The following is a 21,941-nucleotide window of genomic DNA, read 5'->3' as shown; positions in this document are numbered from 1 at the left end:
ATTTTTATTTTATTTTGTGTTATTAATTTTTATAAATTAAATTGATTTAATTTGTCTTCTTCTTATTTTCCGACAGATATTTGTTCAACAAAAAATGTTGTGACATCCCACTTATATATACAGTATATACATATGAACTCTCATATCATCCAATCATGTACTGCTGGCAGTAGATATGTGTCTACGAATTCAGATTTTATTTCATCTTTTATTCCAAAAGTATAATTATAATAGTATATAATTAAAGCAACATTATATATTGGCGACGAGATTAAATATTTGCTAGATTATTAGGTAATATTCTATTCAAGTCAAATATAGAATCAAATATTATCAATATAAAATATTTTCATTCTGTCGTATACGGACGAATATTCTATATTGTATGAATAAATAAGATGAAAGATTGTCAGATTTAGGTTCAAATTTTCTGTGATTTAATTTCATTTTTCAGGTTCTTCTTATACATTAAACTGATTTGTAATCCAGGTTCGTTTTTGTTAGTTTTTTGGCATTCAATTAATATAGAGTTCCTCGAATTTGTAAACAATTGTGGAGCTGTTATATGATTTAAATTGATACAATGATAATAGAATATATACAGAATTTTTTTTCAATAATTAATATGGTCTCACAATGATTGATTGCTAGTTGTTTAGTGATACTATTTGCCAACAAGTGATCCACACACTATTCTCTTTTGCCCCTTTTACTTCAATATTTTAGTACCATAATGTTAAAACCATGTCTCTTTAATTAATTAGTCAATTGTTTCCAGGGAAAACAATGTGTCAAGTAATTGTCAGTTAATTAGTTAAACTCACAATCATACAAATACTATTTTACATACTTTTTCAATTTTTCTTGATATGCCAATTAGTTATGCAAATCAAATTCAAGTACATATGGTGTCTTTGAGTTATTAAATTTTGTATGGTGTTTACAAAGAAAATAATTTATTTTAAAAATAATTAAAAGGAGGATTTGTTATGTTTTGTTTTATATATTTTTTAATACTATAACATAATTAAAAATATTGTGGCCCTCTGATGAATTTTCTCTTGGACCAGCAAATCATGATCATGAGCATTGTATGTGTGTATCCCATCACTACATTATGGTTGTTGTATTGGTACGTAAGAATGAGTATGTTATACAATTATTCCTCCCCCCAAATATTTATAATTTGTATATATTTTTATTTTATGGAATATACAAAATAATAAAAAAAATAGTATAGAGAGATATTGAGAGATTTGTGAGAATGATGCCATTGCTTAGTCTGGATGATATCTGTCAATGAAAGATGAATGTTAATGAGGATATAAAATGCACTATTATTTAAAAGGTGATTTTGTAAATGGTTTAAATTTAATCATTTAACATATCCTAATTAAATCAAGTTAAACCATATTCATGATCTTTAATCAAGTTCCAATTAATAAATTGGAGAGTACGAGTGACCTTGAATGTCTGTTTAGTTGTTAAGTGAAAAAAAAAGAAACATTAGGGAAATTCATGTATGAAGTGGATACTTTAATTATATTTATATATGAAAAATCAAAATCTAGTGATATAACTGAAAAAAGAAACTTTCACTATTATCTTCTTGAATTTGGCTTCAATTTGCGGAAAATTAGATTATTAAATCGCCAAGAGTGATCAGTAGAGCGTTCAACAAAATAACAGCCAAACAACCACGATTTATATAAGGCAACACTCCATATGTCCCAAGTTACTTGAGTCGAAAACCGACTCAATAACCTAGGTTTTTAAGTCCCATGAATCTCTCGTTACAAACAACTTTACTAACGTTAACTTGGTGTAAATTTCAATCTAGTGTATGACAACTATATATATGCACCGTTGCCATAAAATCCAACACATTATTGCTCTGATATAGTAATATATGTGTGCGTAGACATATAGACATATATGTATGTATATTTTTAACGTTAATTATTATAATATGTCTACAACCAACAAGCCAAAAATACTAGTGACAGGTTTGAATGAGCAAATTGGAAAATTGTTGGGTGCTTTTTGTGACATTGAATCCATCTGAAGGATCCCACAAAGATTTGAGGACTAAATTGGGCATTATGCTTGTCTACACCAAGCCACTACTCTCCATTTCTTACAGACTGGCCAAATAATAATAATAATAATAATAACACTACAAAAAAATTGTATTTACCGACTTAAGTGCAGGTCAAACCAAACTTGGATCATGGTTTGACCCGACCAAGAAAGGCGGGGTGGGAATACAGTATATTGTCAACTGCTAAGACTGTTTTTCGTCGACGTATGTAACTATAAATATCAAGATAATTCCTTGGCCATTTTAACTTTTCAAAGTCACCCCAATTTGGACACTAATGTGATATTAAATTTTGTAAGTAGAAACTATATATCTAAATAAAAAGCAAAAGTGACACAAGAGGATCGTCACTTACACATATTTGTGTAGCTTGAGTTGACTTTGAGTAACTTGATTCATAATGATGAAGCCTTTTTTTATATAGATAGGTTATGCTACTACATTTTTCACTCATTTACATGATCACATAGATAGATTTAGTTAATCGTCAAATTGATGTTTTGTAATCATTCCACACAAATTAATTCATTGTTAGGTAGAAGCCATAATTAGCGATAGCTGTTCCATAACTGTGAAAATAACTTATTTTTATTTTAAAATGAGGATCTGTGAATAATTAAGTATTGATATGATATTTTGGTTGACTGGAATTTTTAAGTCTACAATCATGACAATATTAGCTATTTTCACATGGGAATTTAACCTCTTTTTCTTTCTATCGACTTATTAATAATAGTCTAAAATGTACTATGAGATCTTGGTTGAAGATATTAGTGCTAGCATTTACTCCCTCCGTCCGCGATTAGGAGTTCCGGTCACTTTTGCGCACCCATTTTATAAAAATAATAAAAAATAGTTAAAGTGGAGAAATGGTAAAGTAAGAGAGAGAATAATATTGACAAGAGTCTTCTCAACATTATTCTCTTTTTTATTTTATCATTTCTCCACTTTAACTATTTTTTATCATTTTTATAAAATAGGTTTGCAAAAGTGACTGGGACTCCTAATCGCAGACGGAGGGAGTATATTTTATGATGATTCCCACTGAATTTTTATCTTTTTTTAGAGAATATTCCACTAAATATTAATATCTCATTGTTTTTTCTAGACTTCCACATAACCAAATTAACCAATACAAATATCAACATTGATAAATTGAGAAAAAATAATCTAGTTGAACTTTAAACATACTCCATATAAATATACCGAATCACGAATTTTCTATTAAGTCGTGCATCTTCCACCCAATTTTTTCTAATTTAATGACTTAGAAGAAATAATATTTTTAGGGAAGTCAACACATTATTTTTGTGAAATTAACCCAATAAAGTCTAACACTACGAGAGTAGAAGCTTAATTATTTTTATTGCTTCAGTTTAGACTGGGAGACTTTAAAAAAAAACAAACCAAACAGCTAAAAAAATACTTTTATAAATACAAGAGAACTATATGTTCCTTCATAGTAATATAGTTTGATACATAAATTACAATAACATAACATAAAATTCAACAGAAGAAACACATCAATTATTTGATTTAGCTTGATCAAAATAGTGGCAACATCCGGTATACATAACTTAAATTTAAATAAAAATAAATAAAAGAAAAAAAACACACTCATCTAATCTAAAAAGTGCTAGCAAATACATATATCATGAGCTCATTATCTCTAAACAACTATATTATTTTTGCTCATTTATTTTTGCATAGGTCTGGAATCGTGATTAATAATAACTCACTTAATCTAATAAAATTGATATTATTAACAAATTGGAGATTGAGAAATAATGAGTAATTAATTAATAGAGCTTAGAGGCCTTGATCAATGAGATAATCAGCCAGCTTTTCAACAATCATGTTGCACTGCCCTGGTGTCACTGGCTCCTCGTACACCCCAACAACCATTGCTTGTCCCGTCTTCTTGATCGTAATCCCTCCCGACCCCTGTCAATCGAGTCGAACATTAGAATATTTATTAACGAAGGAAATAACACCCTAACATGAGACATTGTATATGGAAAAATCGAGGCATCTAAAGATCTTCATTTACGAGATCAGGTCTTGGGTTCAAATTCCGTTGCTATGATTGGTTAAATAGAAAGTTTTAACTATATACCTTCTTTCCGCGAATAACGGCACCAGGCTCTCCTTGGATGACCATGTACTTCTGGCCAGCTACGAATAGGCCAGTTGGGGCAAGGGATCCTGGCTCGTCAAAATCCTTCGTTATGCCATTGATCTCGTCAGGCTTTAGCTGCAGCCACCGATCCACAACACATTAAATTCATCATTCACAAAATTTTGCATACATTCAAATGTCGTATAGAAGCAAAGACCGCTAAAACTCCTACTAAACCAAAAATAAAATAAAATTATTCATATATCATCAACGTATTTACAATATTTTGTGTGCATCGTTGTGCAAAACTGCATAGCATCACAATGAAACATAAAAAATTATTATCTTTGAATACAACAATCTCTAATTATAATTTATTAATCACTAATTAAAGCTCCTTAGTACAATTTCAAATAGAAGATCATCGTGACACAATGCACGTGCATAGCCTAATTTAAAATTTTACGCAAAAAACTCTCTCCCTCTCTGATCAAACCTGAGGGAAGTTGGCGCTCTGAGCCCAGACGGCGCCATCATGTCCCATAATGGCCGCGGAGGCGAGTTTGAGGCCCTCTTGTCCCTCAATGTCACACATCAAGTGATCATCTACGTATGATTGCCAAGACATTTTTCTTTCTGGTTGATTTTTTACTTTTTCAGACAAAGATAAATGAAGAATGTAAGATTGTATTTATATAATTGGGTGTGAATATTGGGGGAAAATAGCATGTATTTGAAGATATAATGAGGAAAGGCATGAATGTGGGAGGCATTGCTTGATTCTCTCCTCACCATACATACTGTCCATTCGACTACGCCCGATACTTTAGCCCGAATCATATTTCATGCGCGTTTCATTTACTAAATTAATCCTTGTTATATACACGTGACATGTATTGATGAAGTCAAATATTTATTTCTCTAAGTTTATGTCTTTTACTATTTTTCAATATATATTTGAACAATTGATTAATGGTTTATTAGGTGCTCGATAATCGGCTTGCAACTATACGTGTCGATTGACAACTCGACTTATAAACTATTAAATTATTTAAATACGTATGCAATAATTATAATTACAAAATTAGTTTATTATATTTTATTTGAAATTAAAAATATAAATTTTAAATATTTTGTTTGTTTGTAAAGTTCCCATGCTTGTTGGTCTCATAAGTTACTAGTTGATCACATTTTATATTTTGCTTTGATGAAGTTGATCACATTATATATTTTGCTTTGATGATATCGTATAAATCATAGTACAGTATTATTGTTAATGTTAATAGTATTAATTTTTTTTGTCCACATATTTTCGGCTTTTCGCTTTTATTTGCAAAATTATCACTCCATATACTATTGTTTCAATTTATGCCAAATAAGAAACGAGATGTCATAGGCCCAATCAAAGAACATCCATCAATTATGAAAACACACGAAACTTTGAGCAAATTTACAAACTCGACACAAACCTTATAAATATGAATTTATAATATGGTTTTCCAATTTATTTAGTTCTTCAAAATCCCCAATATTGTCCAGCCCATGGAATCTAAAATAAATGTATTCTACAGGAAAAATGAAACAACATTGATTTAAAGCATGAATTGGTGGCAAAAACATTACAACTTCAAAAATGGTAGAGATATTATTTTTTATGAAAGAGAAAAGGCCATAAATACGGCAAGCATAAGAAAAATATATAGTCTAGAAAAAGAAGAAAACTAGTCCAACAAGGATAGTTATACAAAACACCTTAAACCAAAACAAACAAACAAACAAATTGGAAAATTAGAATATAAATGAGGAATCACCTGAAGGATCAATACACAGTTTAACAAAACCACCATGTCCATCAAATGACACATTATAAATTTATAAGAACACTTGAATTAAAATTACCCATAATTTTTATTAATAGATGATAAAACAATACTCCATGCTTAAATTCCCAAATCTCTCCAATCGAGTCAGTCAAATATTAAATTTGTGACAAAGTGCAGTCTAAATTTCAAAATTCACCAAATGCTAACAGCATAGAATATCAAAAGAAACAGCAAGAAATGCAACATGGAACGTTTAATGGAGTTTGTAAAAATTAGAAATGCATTCCTTCGTAAGAAACTGCAGCAAATAAATGCCAGTCTTATAATCAGATACCCAAGTAAGGAATATATCTAGTCCTGCCATTGTAGAAAAAACGAAAAACCGAACTCACTTTTGATATCCACAGCTGTTTCAATAATTTGTGTGCAACCTACTTCCAATTACGCGGAGATTTGCAGTATAAACGTGTTAACCACCAAGACGATACGATCTTCCCCTGAAAGCAACACCAGTAGCCCTCTCTTGCTGAGCAACAGCGCTCGGTGGAGGAGCACCGATTCTCCACTTCATGACTTGTCTATGGCTGAGTATACTAGTCAAGGAAAGTATCATCAACCAGTAAGAATAAGCAATGAGCGAATGTTTCAGTGAGAAACCGAGATAGGCCATGGGATTTTCTTGATTATAAGATTGTAGGTAAAGAGAAATTCAAATAAGATATTACACTCTCATGTTCCAACTGTATCTCCCTGCAAAAGGCAAATTGCCGAGAAACAATAATGAGATATCACATCGAAAAGCAACACAAAAGGATACATAAATGCAGGCGTCTTTAGGATGTTCTTCCCGCCAGCAAGCGGATGCAGTACTGTTAAGAAGTAATAGAGATGCCCAGCTACAATGCCCAAAAGATCAGGCACAAGTTGAGAACCAAATATGACGTCTAAGCAGAGCATCGCCCATGGCAAGTAAAATGCCTGTCATGAGGGCCAAATTATTGTAAGTACACGACCAATACGAAAGCATTGGACTAGATAAGTAAAATACCTTAAGAGTCACAAGTCCGTATAAGTTGATTTTGGCAGTCGGGAATTCTCTACTCCAGAGATATAGAAGCATGAAAACAAGTGAAATTCCTAAGAAAGGGGACGAGAATATGGGGATGATAGACAAAACCTGCACAGACAGAAAGAGGCATAAGGCATGAACATGGTGAACCAGAAAAATATAGTCATGCAAAAATCTCCTAAAGTAGGTAGAGGGTAACTTAATTATAAGCCTAAATTATATATTCAATCTTGTAACTGCCATAATATGAACTGCAAGACATATTAACTGCCAGATATTCACAACGACGAAAATGAAATATGTTTGGGGCATGTAACAGCAAAGCAATCGCATGAGCAGTCACACAGAGTTCCATACCAGTAGAGAGATAGCTCCAAACAACATCATCCACAAGAAATCAGCTGTGCGTCTCTGAAAAGGCCCATTTTCAAGTTGAACTCCGTATCTTGCTCTAGAGAAACAAGAAAAAACTATCAATGGATTATTTTGAAAGGCTGCAACCTAGCAGCACATAGAACAGCAAAATTGCCCAATAATTTTTTATTACAATTAGTAGCAAAGATCGGGAACAAAATATAACTATTTGACTTTGTCGATATCTAATCATGGTTAAATGTGACCTACATCATTAAGAGCCGAATACCAAAATTGATAGAGAACTTTCCAAGAAAAAAGAAGTTGGTAATTAATCGCCAGACCTGTTGACAAGAAAAAAAAGATCCATATTTCAGAAACTATCACTAAAACAGGTAAATATATTATATTAAATCTTGTAACTACCAATTGTCTGCTCTGTCACTCATAAACAAGATACGAAACGACAGCACGACTTAGGGATCGAGAACATGTTATATTTCATACTCCTATTCTCAGTGCATAATACACACTCTCACACACTCAAGATTAAACAAAAATCAAAAGAACAACTACTTCACTCATCAATGTTCTCAGCAAAGAAACTCAAATGACAGTGTAAACATTAACTGAGATTTACACTCTTGCAAAAAAAATCATAAATAACCACATGATGTAAAGCATAATCTTTGTACACATCACAGATGTAAAGTATTAGAATCATTTATACTAAAAAGTAAAATGTTTACCTGCCAATCCAAGATTGAGAAGTATTCAATATCTGCAGGACTGAGTAGCCCAATTTGACATACAACAGTCACCGCTAAGCATGCAGTCCCATAAAATTTAGTTATAGGTGGAAGCGATTGATAATATCTGTACAAAACGAAGATATAAAAACATCATATTCTAAGATAAACACTTTCAACTAATAATCGTTCCTGTAAATTAAGTGGTTATAGATGAAACCAAAACTCACAATGGCAGAAACCAATAGATCAAGTCACCTAGAATACACCAAATTAATCACCCGCAACATAACTAGACTTCAACCAAAATATCAAAGAAAATATTTTCCACAAAGGTATCGGTAGAAGTATTTCAGTCTTCCTCATGCATTGATTCCAGTAATCTCCAGAAATCTAAACTTCAACATTTTACTTTTAGCATCCAAAATATCCTCAAAATTGAGAATTTGGCCATTTTATAACCTTAATTAGGTCATCCTCTCTCTTTCTCCCTCGCACACACAAAACTAAGCTCAGATTAAGCTAATTCCGGTAACTTATTCACCTCAAAATCGACAAATTAACAGTTGCACATCCAAACACAACCGGAAATCGAAAAACTAACAGTTGCACATCCAAACACAAACCGGAAATCGAAAATGAAACCAGTCAATTGCGAGGGGCTTCCATTTCCACAACACGAGCAGCAACTAACGCATAAACCATAAATTAACCTTTAATTGCGAATTCTAGTCAAGTGTTGAGCATAATATTCATATAGCTAAGCACAGCAATAGCACAGAGAGAGGGAAAATTGAAATTACTCAGCAGGTGAAGACATTGCGAATCTAGAAAATCAGTTCGATTGAAGAGGTGATCAACACAAACGATCCGGCCAAAATTCGGCAACTGAGAATTGTCAGCGAGCGCGTGTGGTGGAAGAGCAATGAAGGTAGAGGAATTTGCTTAACGAAGAAGAGAAAGATTGTAGAATTAAATAAATGCGATGAATTCTATGTTAATAAATCACCTAGAACCTTCGCTATAGTACTACCAAAACAACAGAAATTAATAATAATAATAATAATAATAATAATAATAATAATAATAATAATAATAATAATAATACTAATAATAATAATAATTTCCATGTAAATCATTAAAGTAATATTTGAATTATTATTATTGAATTAAAGTACTTTTTTAATCAAACTGAAATTACATAATTATGCAACGTACATAGCTTGAATTCACAACTTATTATTGAAAATGAAACATCATTGCTGCAAAAAATAGCATTGGTTATATAATTTTTTTTAAAAAATGAGCACTATTTCCATTATTTAATAGATTGATTTTGTATTTATCCAATTCACAGTGCATTTTTTTTTTATAAATGGGCTCTAGGCAGCATCTTGGGCCTCTATACTATTTGGTGGGCTTACATGACCATCAATTTTGCTTGGAGTTGTTGTTGGGCCTTGTATAAATATTAGTTTCTCGTTTATTTTTTGATCATACTAATTAGAATCTCGATCTATTTATTAGAAAAAATGTTTTGCAAACTACCTGTTGGGTCAAATTAATTAGGGATGGACCATATTGGGAACACATAGTCGATACATCGAGATATTATGGACCCGACTCAAACTAGAGTCATCCAGGCCCTCCAGGCCCAACCCAAAGCCACCTTGGCTGTGATATCAGTTGTTGGGATCATCGACTGCACATTAGTTTGATATATTGTCCACTTTGGGTGGAGCCAAGCCCATACAGATTTGTTTTTGGGTCACCCCCAAAAGGCCACAAACTAATTAGGGATGGATAACACTTATATACTAATCCAACTTTCCTCACTTATCCGATGTGAGATGGAAGTGACCCAAAAACAAATTCGTACAGGCTTGAGTACTCCATCCAGAGTGGACAATATCAAACTAATGTGCAGTTGATGATCCCAACACTAACTTAGTCTATCAATTCAAAGTCATTATTCAGCAGTGGATCTAAATTCATATCTGGTAACTTCTTTTGGTGTGTGGCTATGAATAGATCCAAGCTCAGGATTAGGGTTTATGAAGCCATGATTAATCTTAATTTTTTAGATAAATCTTTAATTGGATTGATTTTAAGTCTAATCATTTTGTTGGTGACTTATTGTTGGTAGCATGAATGTATACGATATCTTTATATTAGAATGTATCAACGAACCAATCAGACTAAGAAGACCCTTCATTTATTTGTTTTGATGTCTTAATTATCAAGTAAGATAGTACTACTTCATACAATGACCCAACATATCAATATTCAAAATCAATTATTCCTTGCATTTTGTTACATCTCATTATTTTATTGGTTTTGTCAACATGAGTCATATTCCTTATCCCTAGTGGTTTTGCATTTCTTTTGCAATTTGGATTGCCCCTTTTTTGTCATTTAGTTGGAGTTCTTATTAATTTATATAGGGGTCTTATGACTTATATATAATGCATCTAGATTGGTTTGGGATCTAATATACTAATAAAAATTAGTATCATGTAATGAGTATTTTAAAATTTTAAACTATATGAAAATCTAAATTTGTTGGATCTAATTATATATTCGTATTTTGTGACTCATTGCACAATTGGATTTGCCCTTATTTATTTTTATTGGTGGTAGAAATAATTGCATGCAATGTAATGAAATACACAATTCTATTCGTTTCTTGGAATTTCCAAAAACATTTATTATTATTATACGTTTTGTTTGTTTTGATTATTTAGTATCAACATTATTGATTTTTATATTGTATTTATATAAATTAAATTTGACCATTAACTTTTGTTGCCACAATCTCTACCTCGGGATCACAATATAAATGACTAAATTATTATGTAAATCTCTACCTCGTGAATTTTAACAGTTTTAAGATTATATTTATCCAACTAGAAATAAAACAATACTACTATTAAAAATAGTAATTAGTTTTTTATTATTAGTCTCAGGGATAAGCTAGGATTGGGAAAAGCATAAGGACAAAAAAATGGATAAATAATTACAGCTAGATCTCTTGTTGCTGTTGCGTCAAAAACTTAAAAAACAAAATAGAAATATTTCAAAAAAAATAATTTGCTATGAGGGCTTCATTTGAGTGAGGAATTCATTTTTGGCATAAATGAAACCGTTATTTTTGTATTTATATATACTTTGTTTTACGTTTCTGTTGCATTTATATCTCACATTAATTATTGTTATTAATTATCTAATATGAAGTTTATTCTTTCCATTCTCTTGTTATTAAATATTTGTAATCCAATCAATAAGTCATGGATTTGATTAATAAGTGGTAATTTACTATGCCAATTGCATTTGCATCATACGAGCAAACAACATCGATGATAAATTAGTTAAATACTTGTACTTAACTGAATTAGCGAGCAAGAACACTTCATGAGATTATTCTGTCAAGGCATTTAGATTACATTCAACGATGACTATATGAGGATCTTCGACAATCCAAGACTACTAACAATTATACGGTACGCATAAGGCACAATACGACTTCTTCCGTATGCATCAGGCATAGATAATTTGTTATATGACATAATGACACGCACACCACCTCCACCATGGATCCGGCCTAACCACCATGCTTGAATCCATCGTAGACCACCGACTATCTTTTGACATGCGCTTTTAGACATCACCGACTCCTGCGATGATGTCACAATCCTCAACCCTTCTGATGTCTTCAATGACAGTGTTGGGTGCTCTTGTGACATCTATACAACTCACGAACAATGTGCATCACTATAACATGGTCTACTATTTTGTTGATAGCACTATGTATTACAACTCGCTGGCAGACTTACTTAAGACCCACAAGCGTCATCTAAAGATAATTTTTCATATTTATTCTAATAATGTTATGATACATTTGATACTTTTTGTAAATCATTGTACCATAGCAAAAATCTCCTCTTGGCATTTTGAATATGAAATTTAGAAGATTCTCCATGCAACATTGCTACAACATTGTCTACTATTTCGTTCATAACATGATCTACTATTTCATTAATGACGTCTATTGAAATGATATACTAATACTATGGAATATGGATATACATTTAATGAAACAATCTCCTAACATTTATAATACTATGGTTTGCAAGATTATGAGTATACATTAAATGAAACTATATCCTAATATTTATAATACTATGGTTTTTAAATCTGTGGGCAGCCTGTGGATTGACCTAATTAGTTTCCCAAAATTATAAAAAGTGGATGACTAGGATTTGGATGTGTCCAAAGCAAATAGAGCTTATCCACTTTCTTGTACAATGGGATTCATATCTATACTCGAATAGCCACATTCCGAAAATGACCAATCTCCCTATATTCAGCCACATATTTTTCGCTTTTTCCCTTTTTCCGAATAAAAAATACAAATAATTAAAAAACTATATATATAAACACACACATTCCATCATTCAAACTCAACAAAACACCTCGTCTTCTCCAAATCCCCTTTTTCCCAATTCAAAACCCTTATTTTCAATTTCATCCGCGGAAATCACATCAATGGCGTCCAATCCACAGCTGCAGTGGCCTTCATCTCCTTCATCAGCCGATTCATCTTCTTCGAGCGGACCTCTCTACGATTTAGCAGACCTCATGGAGCAGCTCCCCATCAAGTAAGCCTCTTCCATTCTCGTCTACTGCGTGTGTGTGTGATCGAGAGATCTCGATTAATCGATCGATCTATTGATCGATCGAGAAAATGAGTTCGATTTTGATGAATGCGAATGCGATGTGTCGCAGGAGGGGGCTGTCGAAGTTCTACGATGGAAAATCGCAGACGTTTGAATCGCTGTCGAAAGTGAAGAGCGTCGAAGATCTGGGGAAGAGAGAGATGAGAAGGATCAAATCGTGCTACAAATTCGGTCCAAAGGCGACGATCGCGAAGAGGTCCACGAAAACATCGTGTGCTTCTTCCATAGCGAATAAAACCTCCTTGTTCATTCATGGCTAAGCTTAAGCTGCAAATTAATTCGTCTTCTTCTTCCTTTTTTGTGATAATTTATCGATCAATTTTGTTGATGGCAGCTTTATTATGCTTTTTTGAAGATAATGAAGATAAGATGTGTACGTAGCTATATTATTGCTCTCATGGTACCACCATATGATAGAGACGTGGAATGATACTCCCTCCGTCCCAGATTAAGATTAAGAAAAAGTCTGTCCTAGTTTAAGAGTCATTTTTAGAATTTTTCATATTTCGTTATACAATTTTATCCCATTCTTCATCAAAATTACATAAAAATGTCATTATCTACATTAAAATAAATCAAAACAAAAATCAAAAGTCAAAAGGGACTCAACTTCACCCAACTTACTATCTCACTTTATTAATTATACACTCTACCATCTAACTTCATTTATTAGACACTCTAACATCTCACTTTATTTATTACACACTCTAACTCTTTCTTAAAATCCGAGTCATAATAATAAGTGACTCCAAATATGAGTATTTGGAACGGAAGGAGTACTATATATACCTTGGAATTGAGACTCGTATTATCCAGAAAAATACAATTACTAAAATTTTTTGGACAAAGTTTAAGACGTTATTTTAACATTTTACTAATTCATTTGATTATAGAATTAATAAATACTAATAATTGGATGAAGTAGATTATTATTACTCATATTCTAGAAAGCTAGGTGAATATACGGGCTTTAAAAAGTCATAATTGGATGAAATAGATTTTAAATTTGAATATCGTGGATGAGAATATGTCACACCTTTACCGCTAGTGTCAAGAATTATATAAAGATGTATTATTAGTGAATAAATGGATGAAGAATGCATCTCACTATAATTGTAGCTAATTACTATGAATGAAAAATGGTTATATTTGATGGACAAAATAAAATAATAAAATGTAGTACTATCTAATTTTTTGGCAAAAAAAGTAATGAATAAAATATTTTAAGAAAATGAATAACATCCATAGGAGAGAGAAAAATATTCACTTCACTATACTCCACTAGTCCACTATAATCTCGTAGTAGGAAATTTTTACACTCTCTAATTATATACCTGCAAAGCCCAATCTATGGGTAATGTATAACTTCATTTATTACTATTCACTTTTTTATTTCTTTTTTTCAACTATACAATTTGCATTTATGCAGTACTATATCATGTACTTTTTTCCATATATTCGTTTACAAATTCATTACAATATTAATTCAATATACAATTTATGCACATTAGCAAAAAATAAAATTATGTTGTACTACTAGTTTGCACCAATTTCTGACAATCTGTTTAACACATTATCCGATAATTACACTGATATTCATCCAAATTAAGAACAATGAAATATCTAAAAATAAGAATTTATTAGAATTATAAAAAACATAGTATAATTTTTTTAAAAAACTTTATAATATACGAAAACGTTGGCGGAGCACTCAGTGCTAGAGGTGCCCACGGTTCAGGAACCGGTGGTTACGGTTCGGAACCGCCGGTTCCGGTTTTGGAAATTGTTGAACCGGAACTGAACCGCAAGGGTGTTTCACGGTTACGGTTTCAAACCGGCGGTTTTTTACGGTTTTTCACGGTTCCAAACCGTCTTTTTTTTGCTATTTTTGCAGTTCCGGCTTGATTTCATGGTTTTTCACAGTTCCAGTTTAGAACCATCCGGAACCAGCGGTCCAGCACGATTTCGGTTCAAAATTTTTTGAACTTGAATCGAACCACGGTTCAAAAATCGACGATTTTGGTTCGGATAATTCTCATGATTTCGGTTTGGAACCGTAACCGACGGTTACGCGAACGATTTCCTGCAATTTTTTCCAATATGGAATGAGTAAAGAATCAAGCTATGAGTCTCGATATATACGAAAGGCACTGGTTTTTTTGTCTTTCTTTCGATTTCATTGATAGCAGAAAAATGATTTTAACCGCCGGTTCAATAAACCTTGGCAGTGCACGAGTCACTCAGCGCTGATAATTAGGTAAATGATGAGAGAGGGACACATATTATCTCGAGATATACAAATAATTCAAAACTAAAATAAAAGAAACTGCCAAAAAAATTTCGTTCTTATCCATTTAGCTCAAACTCCGAGTGCATATAAATACCTATCCCTATCCATTTCCATCAATACACACACTGAATTCACTCCAGATCCAATTCCAAAGATGAAGAAAGCTTCCAAAACCAGCGGCAAGCCCAACGGCAACGGGCCGGAGCTGCGGAAGGATCGCAAATCGGGCTCGGGCTTCGTCGGCTCCCCGAAGAAAGGCGGCCACGGCGGCAAGTTCACGTGGGCCGGCGACGGCTACTCCACCGACGAGCTCGGCCGCGCTGACGTCCGCGCCGTCGACGCCAAGGATCCGAACTACGAGGAGCCCGATGAGATCGTCGCGAATTGATTCGAGCGAGCTTCGGATTTTCTGAATTTAGTGTTGATATGTTTTTCTCTCTGATCGTCTCTGTGAATTTAATAAAAATCGTATTTTTTTTTTTTTTTGGAATTTCTCTTCTTTTAGTTAATTTGGGGATTTTGGTGGTGAAGTGGTAAATAAAATTGGAGTTTATGTTCAATTTAAACGAATTAATTGTTGAAGATGCAATTTTTGAATTTTTGATGAATAAAAGCCATGATTATATTGAATAATAAACTAATTAAATGTAAACGTGAATACCTGATAATAATACTTTGATTGAATCCAAGCACTAGCAATAATGCATTTCTAGCATTAAATTGAAAGTTAGGAATACTTGGTGTGATAAAATTGCTTTAATAAAAAAATTCTAAATTCAGATAGAGATATAGATATCCTCTATAATTTGGACACTGGGTTGATTTTGTATGAAGCCAAACAATTTGCATAAAATAAGTAGTGCTACTACTAGAGTTACCTTCGTCTCAACCTTTATCCAATTTAAGATTTAATAAAATATTTATTTATTTATTTTAGAGTAAAGGCCAAATGTGGTCTCTCACACATGATCGTTTTATCAATTTGGTCCTTAATATTATCATTTTGATTATTTAAACTCGGACCTGAATCGGTCCTTACTTAACAGAACTGTCGAAAAATAGACGGTGATTGCAATTTGACTATATTAAATTACTAATGGTAATTAATTATGTTTAATTATAATTCTTAATTTCTATTAATTTATAAATTATTCATTTTATTTTGAAATTGATACTATCTTTTTTCCAATTTTGCTAATATGCAAAGAATTATAATTAGGTATAATTAATTACCATTAGTAATTTAATATAGTCAAATTGCGGTCATCGTCTATTTTTTAACGGTTTTGTTAAGTGAGGATCGATTCGGATCCGAGTTTATTTGTGAGAGACCAAATAATCAAAAAGATAATATTAAAGACTAAATTAATAAAACGGTCATATGCCAGGGACCATATTTGATCTTTACTCTTTATTTTATTTATATAAAGCAATCTAATTTTTATTAATAATGTCAAATCAACTTAATAAAGTACTTAGTTTAAAAAGATGGAGTAGTACATATCAATCTCAAATAATTTAACTCCAAATTTGTTATAATAACAACCATTTTATTTCATATACGTGTACACAATAACAATCTACAATTTGACAAACAAGAATGAAAGTTCAATCATTGTGATCATCGTTTATTTGTTTATACACATCAAGAACTTGACTATTACATAACAATTGTTTCAACCCATCTGTAACAATCATAAACAAAACAGCCAAACTTTCATGTCAGGTCAGCTCTGAGGCACAATGCAGCCTGCCTAATGACTCTAGCCACCCTCCAAATCTCGTGCTGCACCGCACGCCAAGACTCGGTACTATTCACACTCTTCGCTGTCTCAATCTCATCATATACACCAGGAAACAACGTAGAACCATAGTCATTGTGCTTTGCTGGGGCATAGACCTGAAATGGAATCGGGTTGGAACTAAATATTTATATGAATATTAGGAATCAGGATGTAATAAATAGATTTACTTCCTTTCAGGCTCCATACTGCGACATACAGTTTATGACAGAAATGATTTAGAGTAAAAACATACTACTACTACTCACCAAATGCTTATACCAAGATCTTCCTTTAAGACCCTCGCGGTCTGTGAACGCACGTTCGGCCATCATGAGCCGGTCGTTCACCTCTCGCACCTTCTGACCGTCTTTCCACATTGCTGTCCAGCTTCCTTCCAGCGCCTGCCGGATTGTGCATCCATCAAAATATGATGCGGTCGTTGAAACGGGAGAGAAACTCATACCTTGATCTCATCATTTATCTGAATAGCCGCTTTCTTGAATTCATCGATGGACTTGATCATGGGATCAATGGTGAGGCCTTTGAGCAACACTTGACCTTCCAATTCATCGGCACTTATCTGTTTTACATGAATTCAATTGCGAAACTCATGGTTTTTTCTTGCCAATTTTCTAATTGCGGGAAGGACTAAAATCCAACCAAACTGAATGTTTTTTCCGACAATTTGCCCTAACAGAAAGAAGCATTAAGCACGAACCTGAAGCTCGTGAGCGTAAGACAAGTAGTTGAAAGGTAGTATCACGTCGTCCGCTAGCCTGAGTGCCACTAAACCCCAAATACTTGCCACTGGTAATATTCAGACATCATGTTACAAGATACACATTTCCTCCTGTTCATGCCTGGATTAGAAAGGCAACCAAAACTAACCTGCAGCATGCCTTCGAAACATCGGATCCCCGAATTTGCTCATCCAAACAAAGTCATCATACATTGAGTGGTACACTGGATAACCTGCGAGCAGTTCAAGACACCACTTTGTGTTCAAGTGTGAAGATTATATATTCGAATGAATTGATTTTACCTCCGCCAATGCCAATATCGGCTGAAGGAACACCGATATGCTGCACAAACGCTGAATAATCCGACCCTGCTCCTCCCAGTCTCCCGACCTCCAGACATGCATAAATCCAGTTCAACGAAACAGACATGTATGACCCCAGTTCAACGAATAAGAAAACTTCGCTGGACTCACCTTAGCACCGCCTGTCGAGCTAGTCCACGAATCATAAATCGTCTGTGATGAGTTGTCCGGATCCATAACCTTAAAAAACACACAAACTTCACATTTTCCATCCAACTTTTCAAGTTATTGCCATTAAATTTAACTTCACCTGCTTAGCAGATTGCACAAGCAGTTCATCAAGCTGTGGAGTTGCGGAGGTCTCAAATCCAGGTCCGGCAACTGCAACATCAACGTTCAAGTAGGCCACGGCTCGTGATTCCAGCATCTGTCTGTTTTCCTCAACCCATTCCACCGATCCTATCTGAGAAGAGAAGCACAACTCGATGTTAGTAAAGTTGTGAGTTTTCGCGGTGGGAAAGGAGGGAAATGGACTAGTGGAGGTGGAGAGAGACCAGGCCGTACTCCTCCGCATCCCAGTTGCAGAAGAGAATGGTCCGTCTCGGCTTCCACCCCTTCTTCTGAAGCTTCCACATTCTTCGAGCAACCTTGATTCGTGTCGAACACAGTTAATCATAAGCTGATTTGAGAATCAAAGCCAACTTCTAAGAAACTAAGTATGGTTTATAAGTAAGTACCTCAAGCATACATGCTGTGCCACTGTTGGGATCTGCAGCTCCAAATGTCCATGCATCTCTATGATTGCCAAGAATCACATACCTACCAATTGCTTCTAACACAAGTCAACAATAGATATTAAAATTGTATCCTTTTGTGAATTTTATTATGCATCCTTTAGATCACAACAATATTCACTTCACCATCTTCAAGTTTATAGCAAATCTTGGTTAATTTTTCAACTTACCAAACAAAATATTAGGAATTCCTAACCTCAAATTCAATTTTATAAAAGTGGAATAACATACCTATCTGGTTCCTCTGATCCTTGGATGATCCCAATCACATTCTCAATTTTGGTTATCACTTGTTTTCCCTATACATTCAACACAAAGACGAAAATATGATAAATAAACAAAATATGATAAAATCATACTTCCTCGGTTCCATAGTAATGGAGGCGTTTCTTTTCGGCACAAAGATTAAGAAAAATTGTGTTAGGTGAGTTAAGTAAAGGGAAAATAAAGTGGAAAATGAAAAAAGTAGAGAGATAAAGAGAGAAAAAGGTAGAGAGATAAAAAAAAAAATAAGAGAGAGTAAAATAGGTGTGAAAATATGTGTTGACTTTCGCATAAAAGGAAAATGACTCTTTTACCATGGAACGTACCAAAATGACAAAATGACTCTAGTATTATTAAACAGAGAAGTAAATTTTAAATTATAACTCTAATAAAGATAGATGAGTTATCTATCCTACCAAACTGCTCCTAACCTGATAATTCAAGTTCAAAACTCCGGGCCCCGGGCCAAGTCTATAAACCCCGGCATCCTTCCCTCCCTGCCAATCCTCGTCCGCCACCGGTCCCCCCATCGACCTCATAATCGCGTCCCCGTCCGCCCACGAAACCGGCAGCGACGGAATCAGCGGCACCTCCCCGGACGCCTCCACCTCCTCGTCCGCGACCCTCTCGCACCCCTCCGTGCTCGGCCACCCCGGCGTCGTCGGATCGCCGGCGCCGGTGTACACCGACCCCACCTGCACCCCGCTCGGCGGCATCCACCGCTCCTCCGGAAACCACCTCTCCCCACCGTAATCCTTCCGGTCGGTGAAGACCACTGCGGCGGCGGCCCCGGCCGCCGCCGCGTTAATCACGATGTCTCCTCTATAAATCTCGCCGTACCTCGCCACCGCGACGGCGCCGGAGACGTTCACTCCGGCGGCGGCGAGGGCGGCGAAGTCCTCGGCCCGGCCGTAGTTGGCGTACACGGCCGGGCCGCTGGCGGCGCCGGACTTCGCGTAGGCGTGGAACGTCGGCGTGACTTCGCCGGCGACGGCGGCGTAGGGGTCGCCGGCGTAGATTTCCTGGCGGAGGGAGAATTCGAGCGGCGGGAGCGGCGGCGGGGGGGTTAAGGTGAGGGAGCGGCGGAGGGGGAAGGTGAGGGCGGTGAAGTAGGGGGCGGTGTGGGAGGGGATGGAGTAGGAGGCGAGGGTGGAGAGGACGTAGGCGGCGGCGGCGGCGTTGGCGTCGGAGCCGGCGATGTGGGGGCGGAGGGTGAGGGTGTGGAGGTGGCGGGAGATGGAATTGTTGTCGGATTGGGAGAGGAAGAGGGAGTGGAAGAAGGAGGGCGGATGAGGTTGAGGTTGGGGGAGTGTGAGGAAGATTGAGGTGGCTATGGTGATGAAGCCGGCTGCTGATGCAATCAACATTTTTGTGTGCATAAATTTCTTGAATTTAGTTCTCACCATTTTACAAGTTTTTGTCGGTATTGTGATTCAGTATGTAGTGAGGGAAGGCGTCCACTTCAGTATTGATTGATTGAGCATTTTTTCGGAAATTTGGAGTTTCTGGACTGAGGTAACGTTTGTTTTGGAATTTAGGGAATATTAAAACTTGTAAAATTGGATTCCAGGTCAGTTTTATTTAAATTATTATAGGCTAATTGAGTGTAGTTACTTTTTTCAATTAGAAAATTTCAATCGGATACTTCCTTTGTCGACTCCCGTTTTGCCATTTTGGACTGTCCGCAAATAAGAGTCTCAGTTCTTTATTTCCATAAATTGTAAAAGGTTCCACGTTCCACCAACGCATTCCATTAATTATCTTTCAATCACTTTTCTTAACATTTTTTAAAACTTGTGCCGGAAGGAAATGAGACTTCTATTCGTGGACGGAGGGAGTATTATATATTGACTTTCTGAGGTAGATATTTCCAACTAACTAGTCAGCCAATCAGATTAAAATTTAAATATAAAAATTATGGTCCCGTCCATCGAGTTTCGTAGTTAGGCTTATTAGGGTTATTAGCAAATTTATCGGATTATTGGGCCTCGTAACAATTCAATCATATGTGACCTACCAATATTTGTGAAGACACGTTTGGGAAACAATAGCCCAATTAATATGTGATATATGTCACAAAAATACTACTACTATAGTTGTATAAGCTTATATTACGACCCATTTAATAGTCGAGCACAAGAAAAATGGGTCAAAATTTTATTTAGAATTTTAACATTCTGATTGGTTCGTGTCAAGTTTACTTTATCGGGCCCAATATTAATATACAGAATACAGTCTGAAACCAGAATTTGAGCTTTTCTAATTAATCATTGGAAAATGGAAATGTGTCCTAAAGTTTGGCAAGTTGTGTATTTGAGGAAAATTAACAGAAAATATCGGAAGTTCATATACTTATTTTACAAAATGACGTCGTTTTAGTTGTCGGCGACGACGAACACGTCAGCTGGACAAAAATTAGTTTCCAGGAAAAAACTAAAGTTCATATATTTAGATTAAAAAAATTGAATAAAAAAAACAAAATAATGTCGAAAATTGTGCATTTACATGCAAATAAATCTTATAAATCTCTTTCCGTTTTCCAACATATTATTTTGTTTAGGTTGATATTAATAATTTCTGATTCTTTTTAGTAGTCTTAATTATAATCAATGTTTATTTGATTTTTTTTTCTTAACATAGGTATGTTAGTAAAGTCATTTTTATTTTGCACAATGCATTTATTTTATTTTTCTTGCCAAATTAGATGGAAGATAAATGTTTTCATCTATTAGAAATAGCAAGAAATAAGAGAACGAACAAAATGTAAGGATTTGGGAACTTATCTAGAGAAAATAAATCATTTTAGGCACTAACAC

The 21,941-nt window shown here is 34.5% G+C and overlaps 4 protein-coding genes across 4 annotated transcripts; 1 reads left to right on the top strand and 3 right to left on the bottom strand.

The window, feature by feature from the left end:
* Positions 1 to 3,606: 3,606 nt before the first annotated feature.
* Positions 3,607 to 4,939, bottom strand: LOC125196275 (profilin-like). Its single transcript, XM_048094725.2, has 3 exons — positions 4,717 to 4,939; positions 4,218 to 4,355; positions 3,607 to 4,045 (listed from the first exon to the last, which is right to left on the bottom strand). Exons 1-3 carry the CDS (start codon positions 4,846 to 4,848, stop codon positions 3,911 to 3,913), a joined length of 405 nt encoding a protein of 134 aa, XP_047950682.1. The 5' UTR covers positions 4,849 to 4,939; the 3' UTR covers positions 3,607 to 3,910.
* Positions 4,940 to 6,305: 1,366 nt separating this feature from the next.
* Positions 6,306 to 9,191, bottom strand: DER1 (DERLIN-1). Its single transcript, XM_048089578.2, has 7 exons — positions 9,019 to 9,191; positions 8,216 to 8,342; positions 7,737 to 7,810; positions 7,470 to 7,563; positions 7,092 to 7,220; positions 6,861 to 7,021; positions 6,306 to 6,627 (listed from the first exon to the last, which is right to left on the bottom strand). The coding sequence occupies exons 1-7, from the start codon at positions 9,033 to 9,035 to the stop codon at positions 6,513 to 6,515; spliced, it is 717 nt and encodes a 238-aa protein (XP_047945535.1). The 5' UTR covers positions 9,036 to 9,191; the 3' UTR covers positions 6,306 to 6,512.
* Positions 9,192 to 12,660: 3,469 nt separating this feature from the next.
* On the top strand, positions 12,661 to 13,335 carry LOC125196735 (protein OXIDATIVE STRESS 3-like). Its single transcript, XM_048095347.2, has 2 exons — positions 12,661 to 12,873; positions 13,001 to 13,335. Exons 1-2 carry the CDS (start codon positions 12,761 to 12,763, stop codon positions 13,209 to 13,211), a joined length of 324 nt encoding a protein of 107 aa, XP_047951304.1. The 5' UTR covers positions 12,661 to 12,760; the 3' UTR covers positions 13,212 to 13,335.
* A 3,492-nt stretch (positions 13,336 to 16,827) lies between these two features.
* On the bottom strand, positions 16,828 to 20,551 carry LOC125197124 (Peptidase M28 family protein). Its single transcript, XM_048095829.2, has 12 exons — positions 19,557 to 20,551; positions 19,093 to 19,160; positions 18,805 to 18,886; positions 18,622 to 18,714; positions 18,378 to 18,530; positions 18,239 to 18,307; positions 18,068 to 18,155; positions 17,914 to 17,997; positions 17,744 to 17,832; positions 17,489 to 17,605; positions 17,292 to 17,426; positions 16,828 to 17,141 (listed from the first exon to the last, which is right to left on the bottom strand). Exons 1-12 carry the CDS (start codon positions 20,529 to 20,531, stop codon positions 16,959 to 16,961), a joined length of 2,136 nt encoding a protein of 711 aa, XP_047951786.1. The 5' UTR covers positions 20,532 to 20,551; the 3' UTR covers positions 16,828 to 16,958.
* Positions 20,552 to 21,941: the final 1,390 nt, after the last annotated feature.

Source organism: Salvia hispanica, chromosome 4 (genome assembly GCF_029641045.1).
Source record: "Salvia hispanica isolate PSC_SH4W2 chromosome 4, Shi_PSC_v1, whole genome shotgun sequence".
Lineage (NCBI taxonomy): Eukaryota > Viridiplantae > Streptophyta > Magnoliopsida > Lamiales > Lamiaceae > Salvia > Salvia hispanica.
This window is presented reverse-complemented; position numbering and strand designations above follow the sequence as displayed.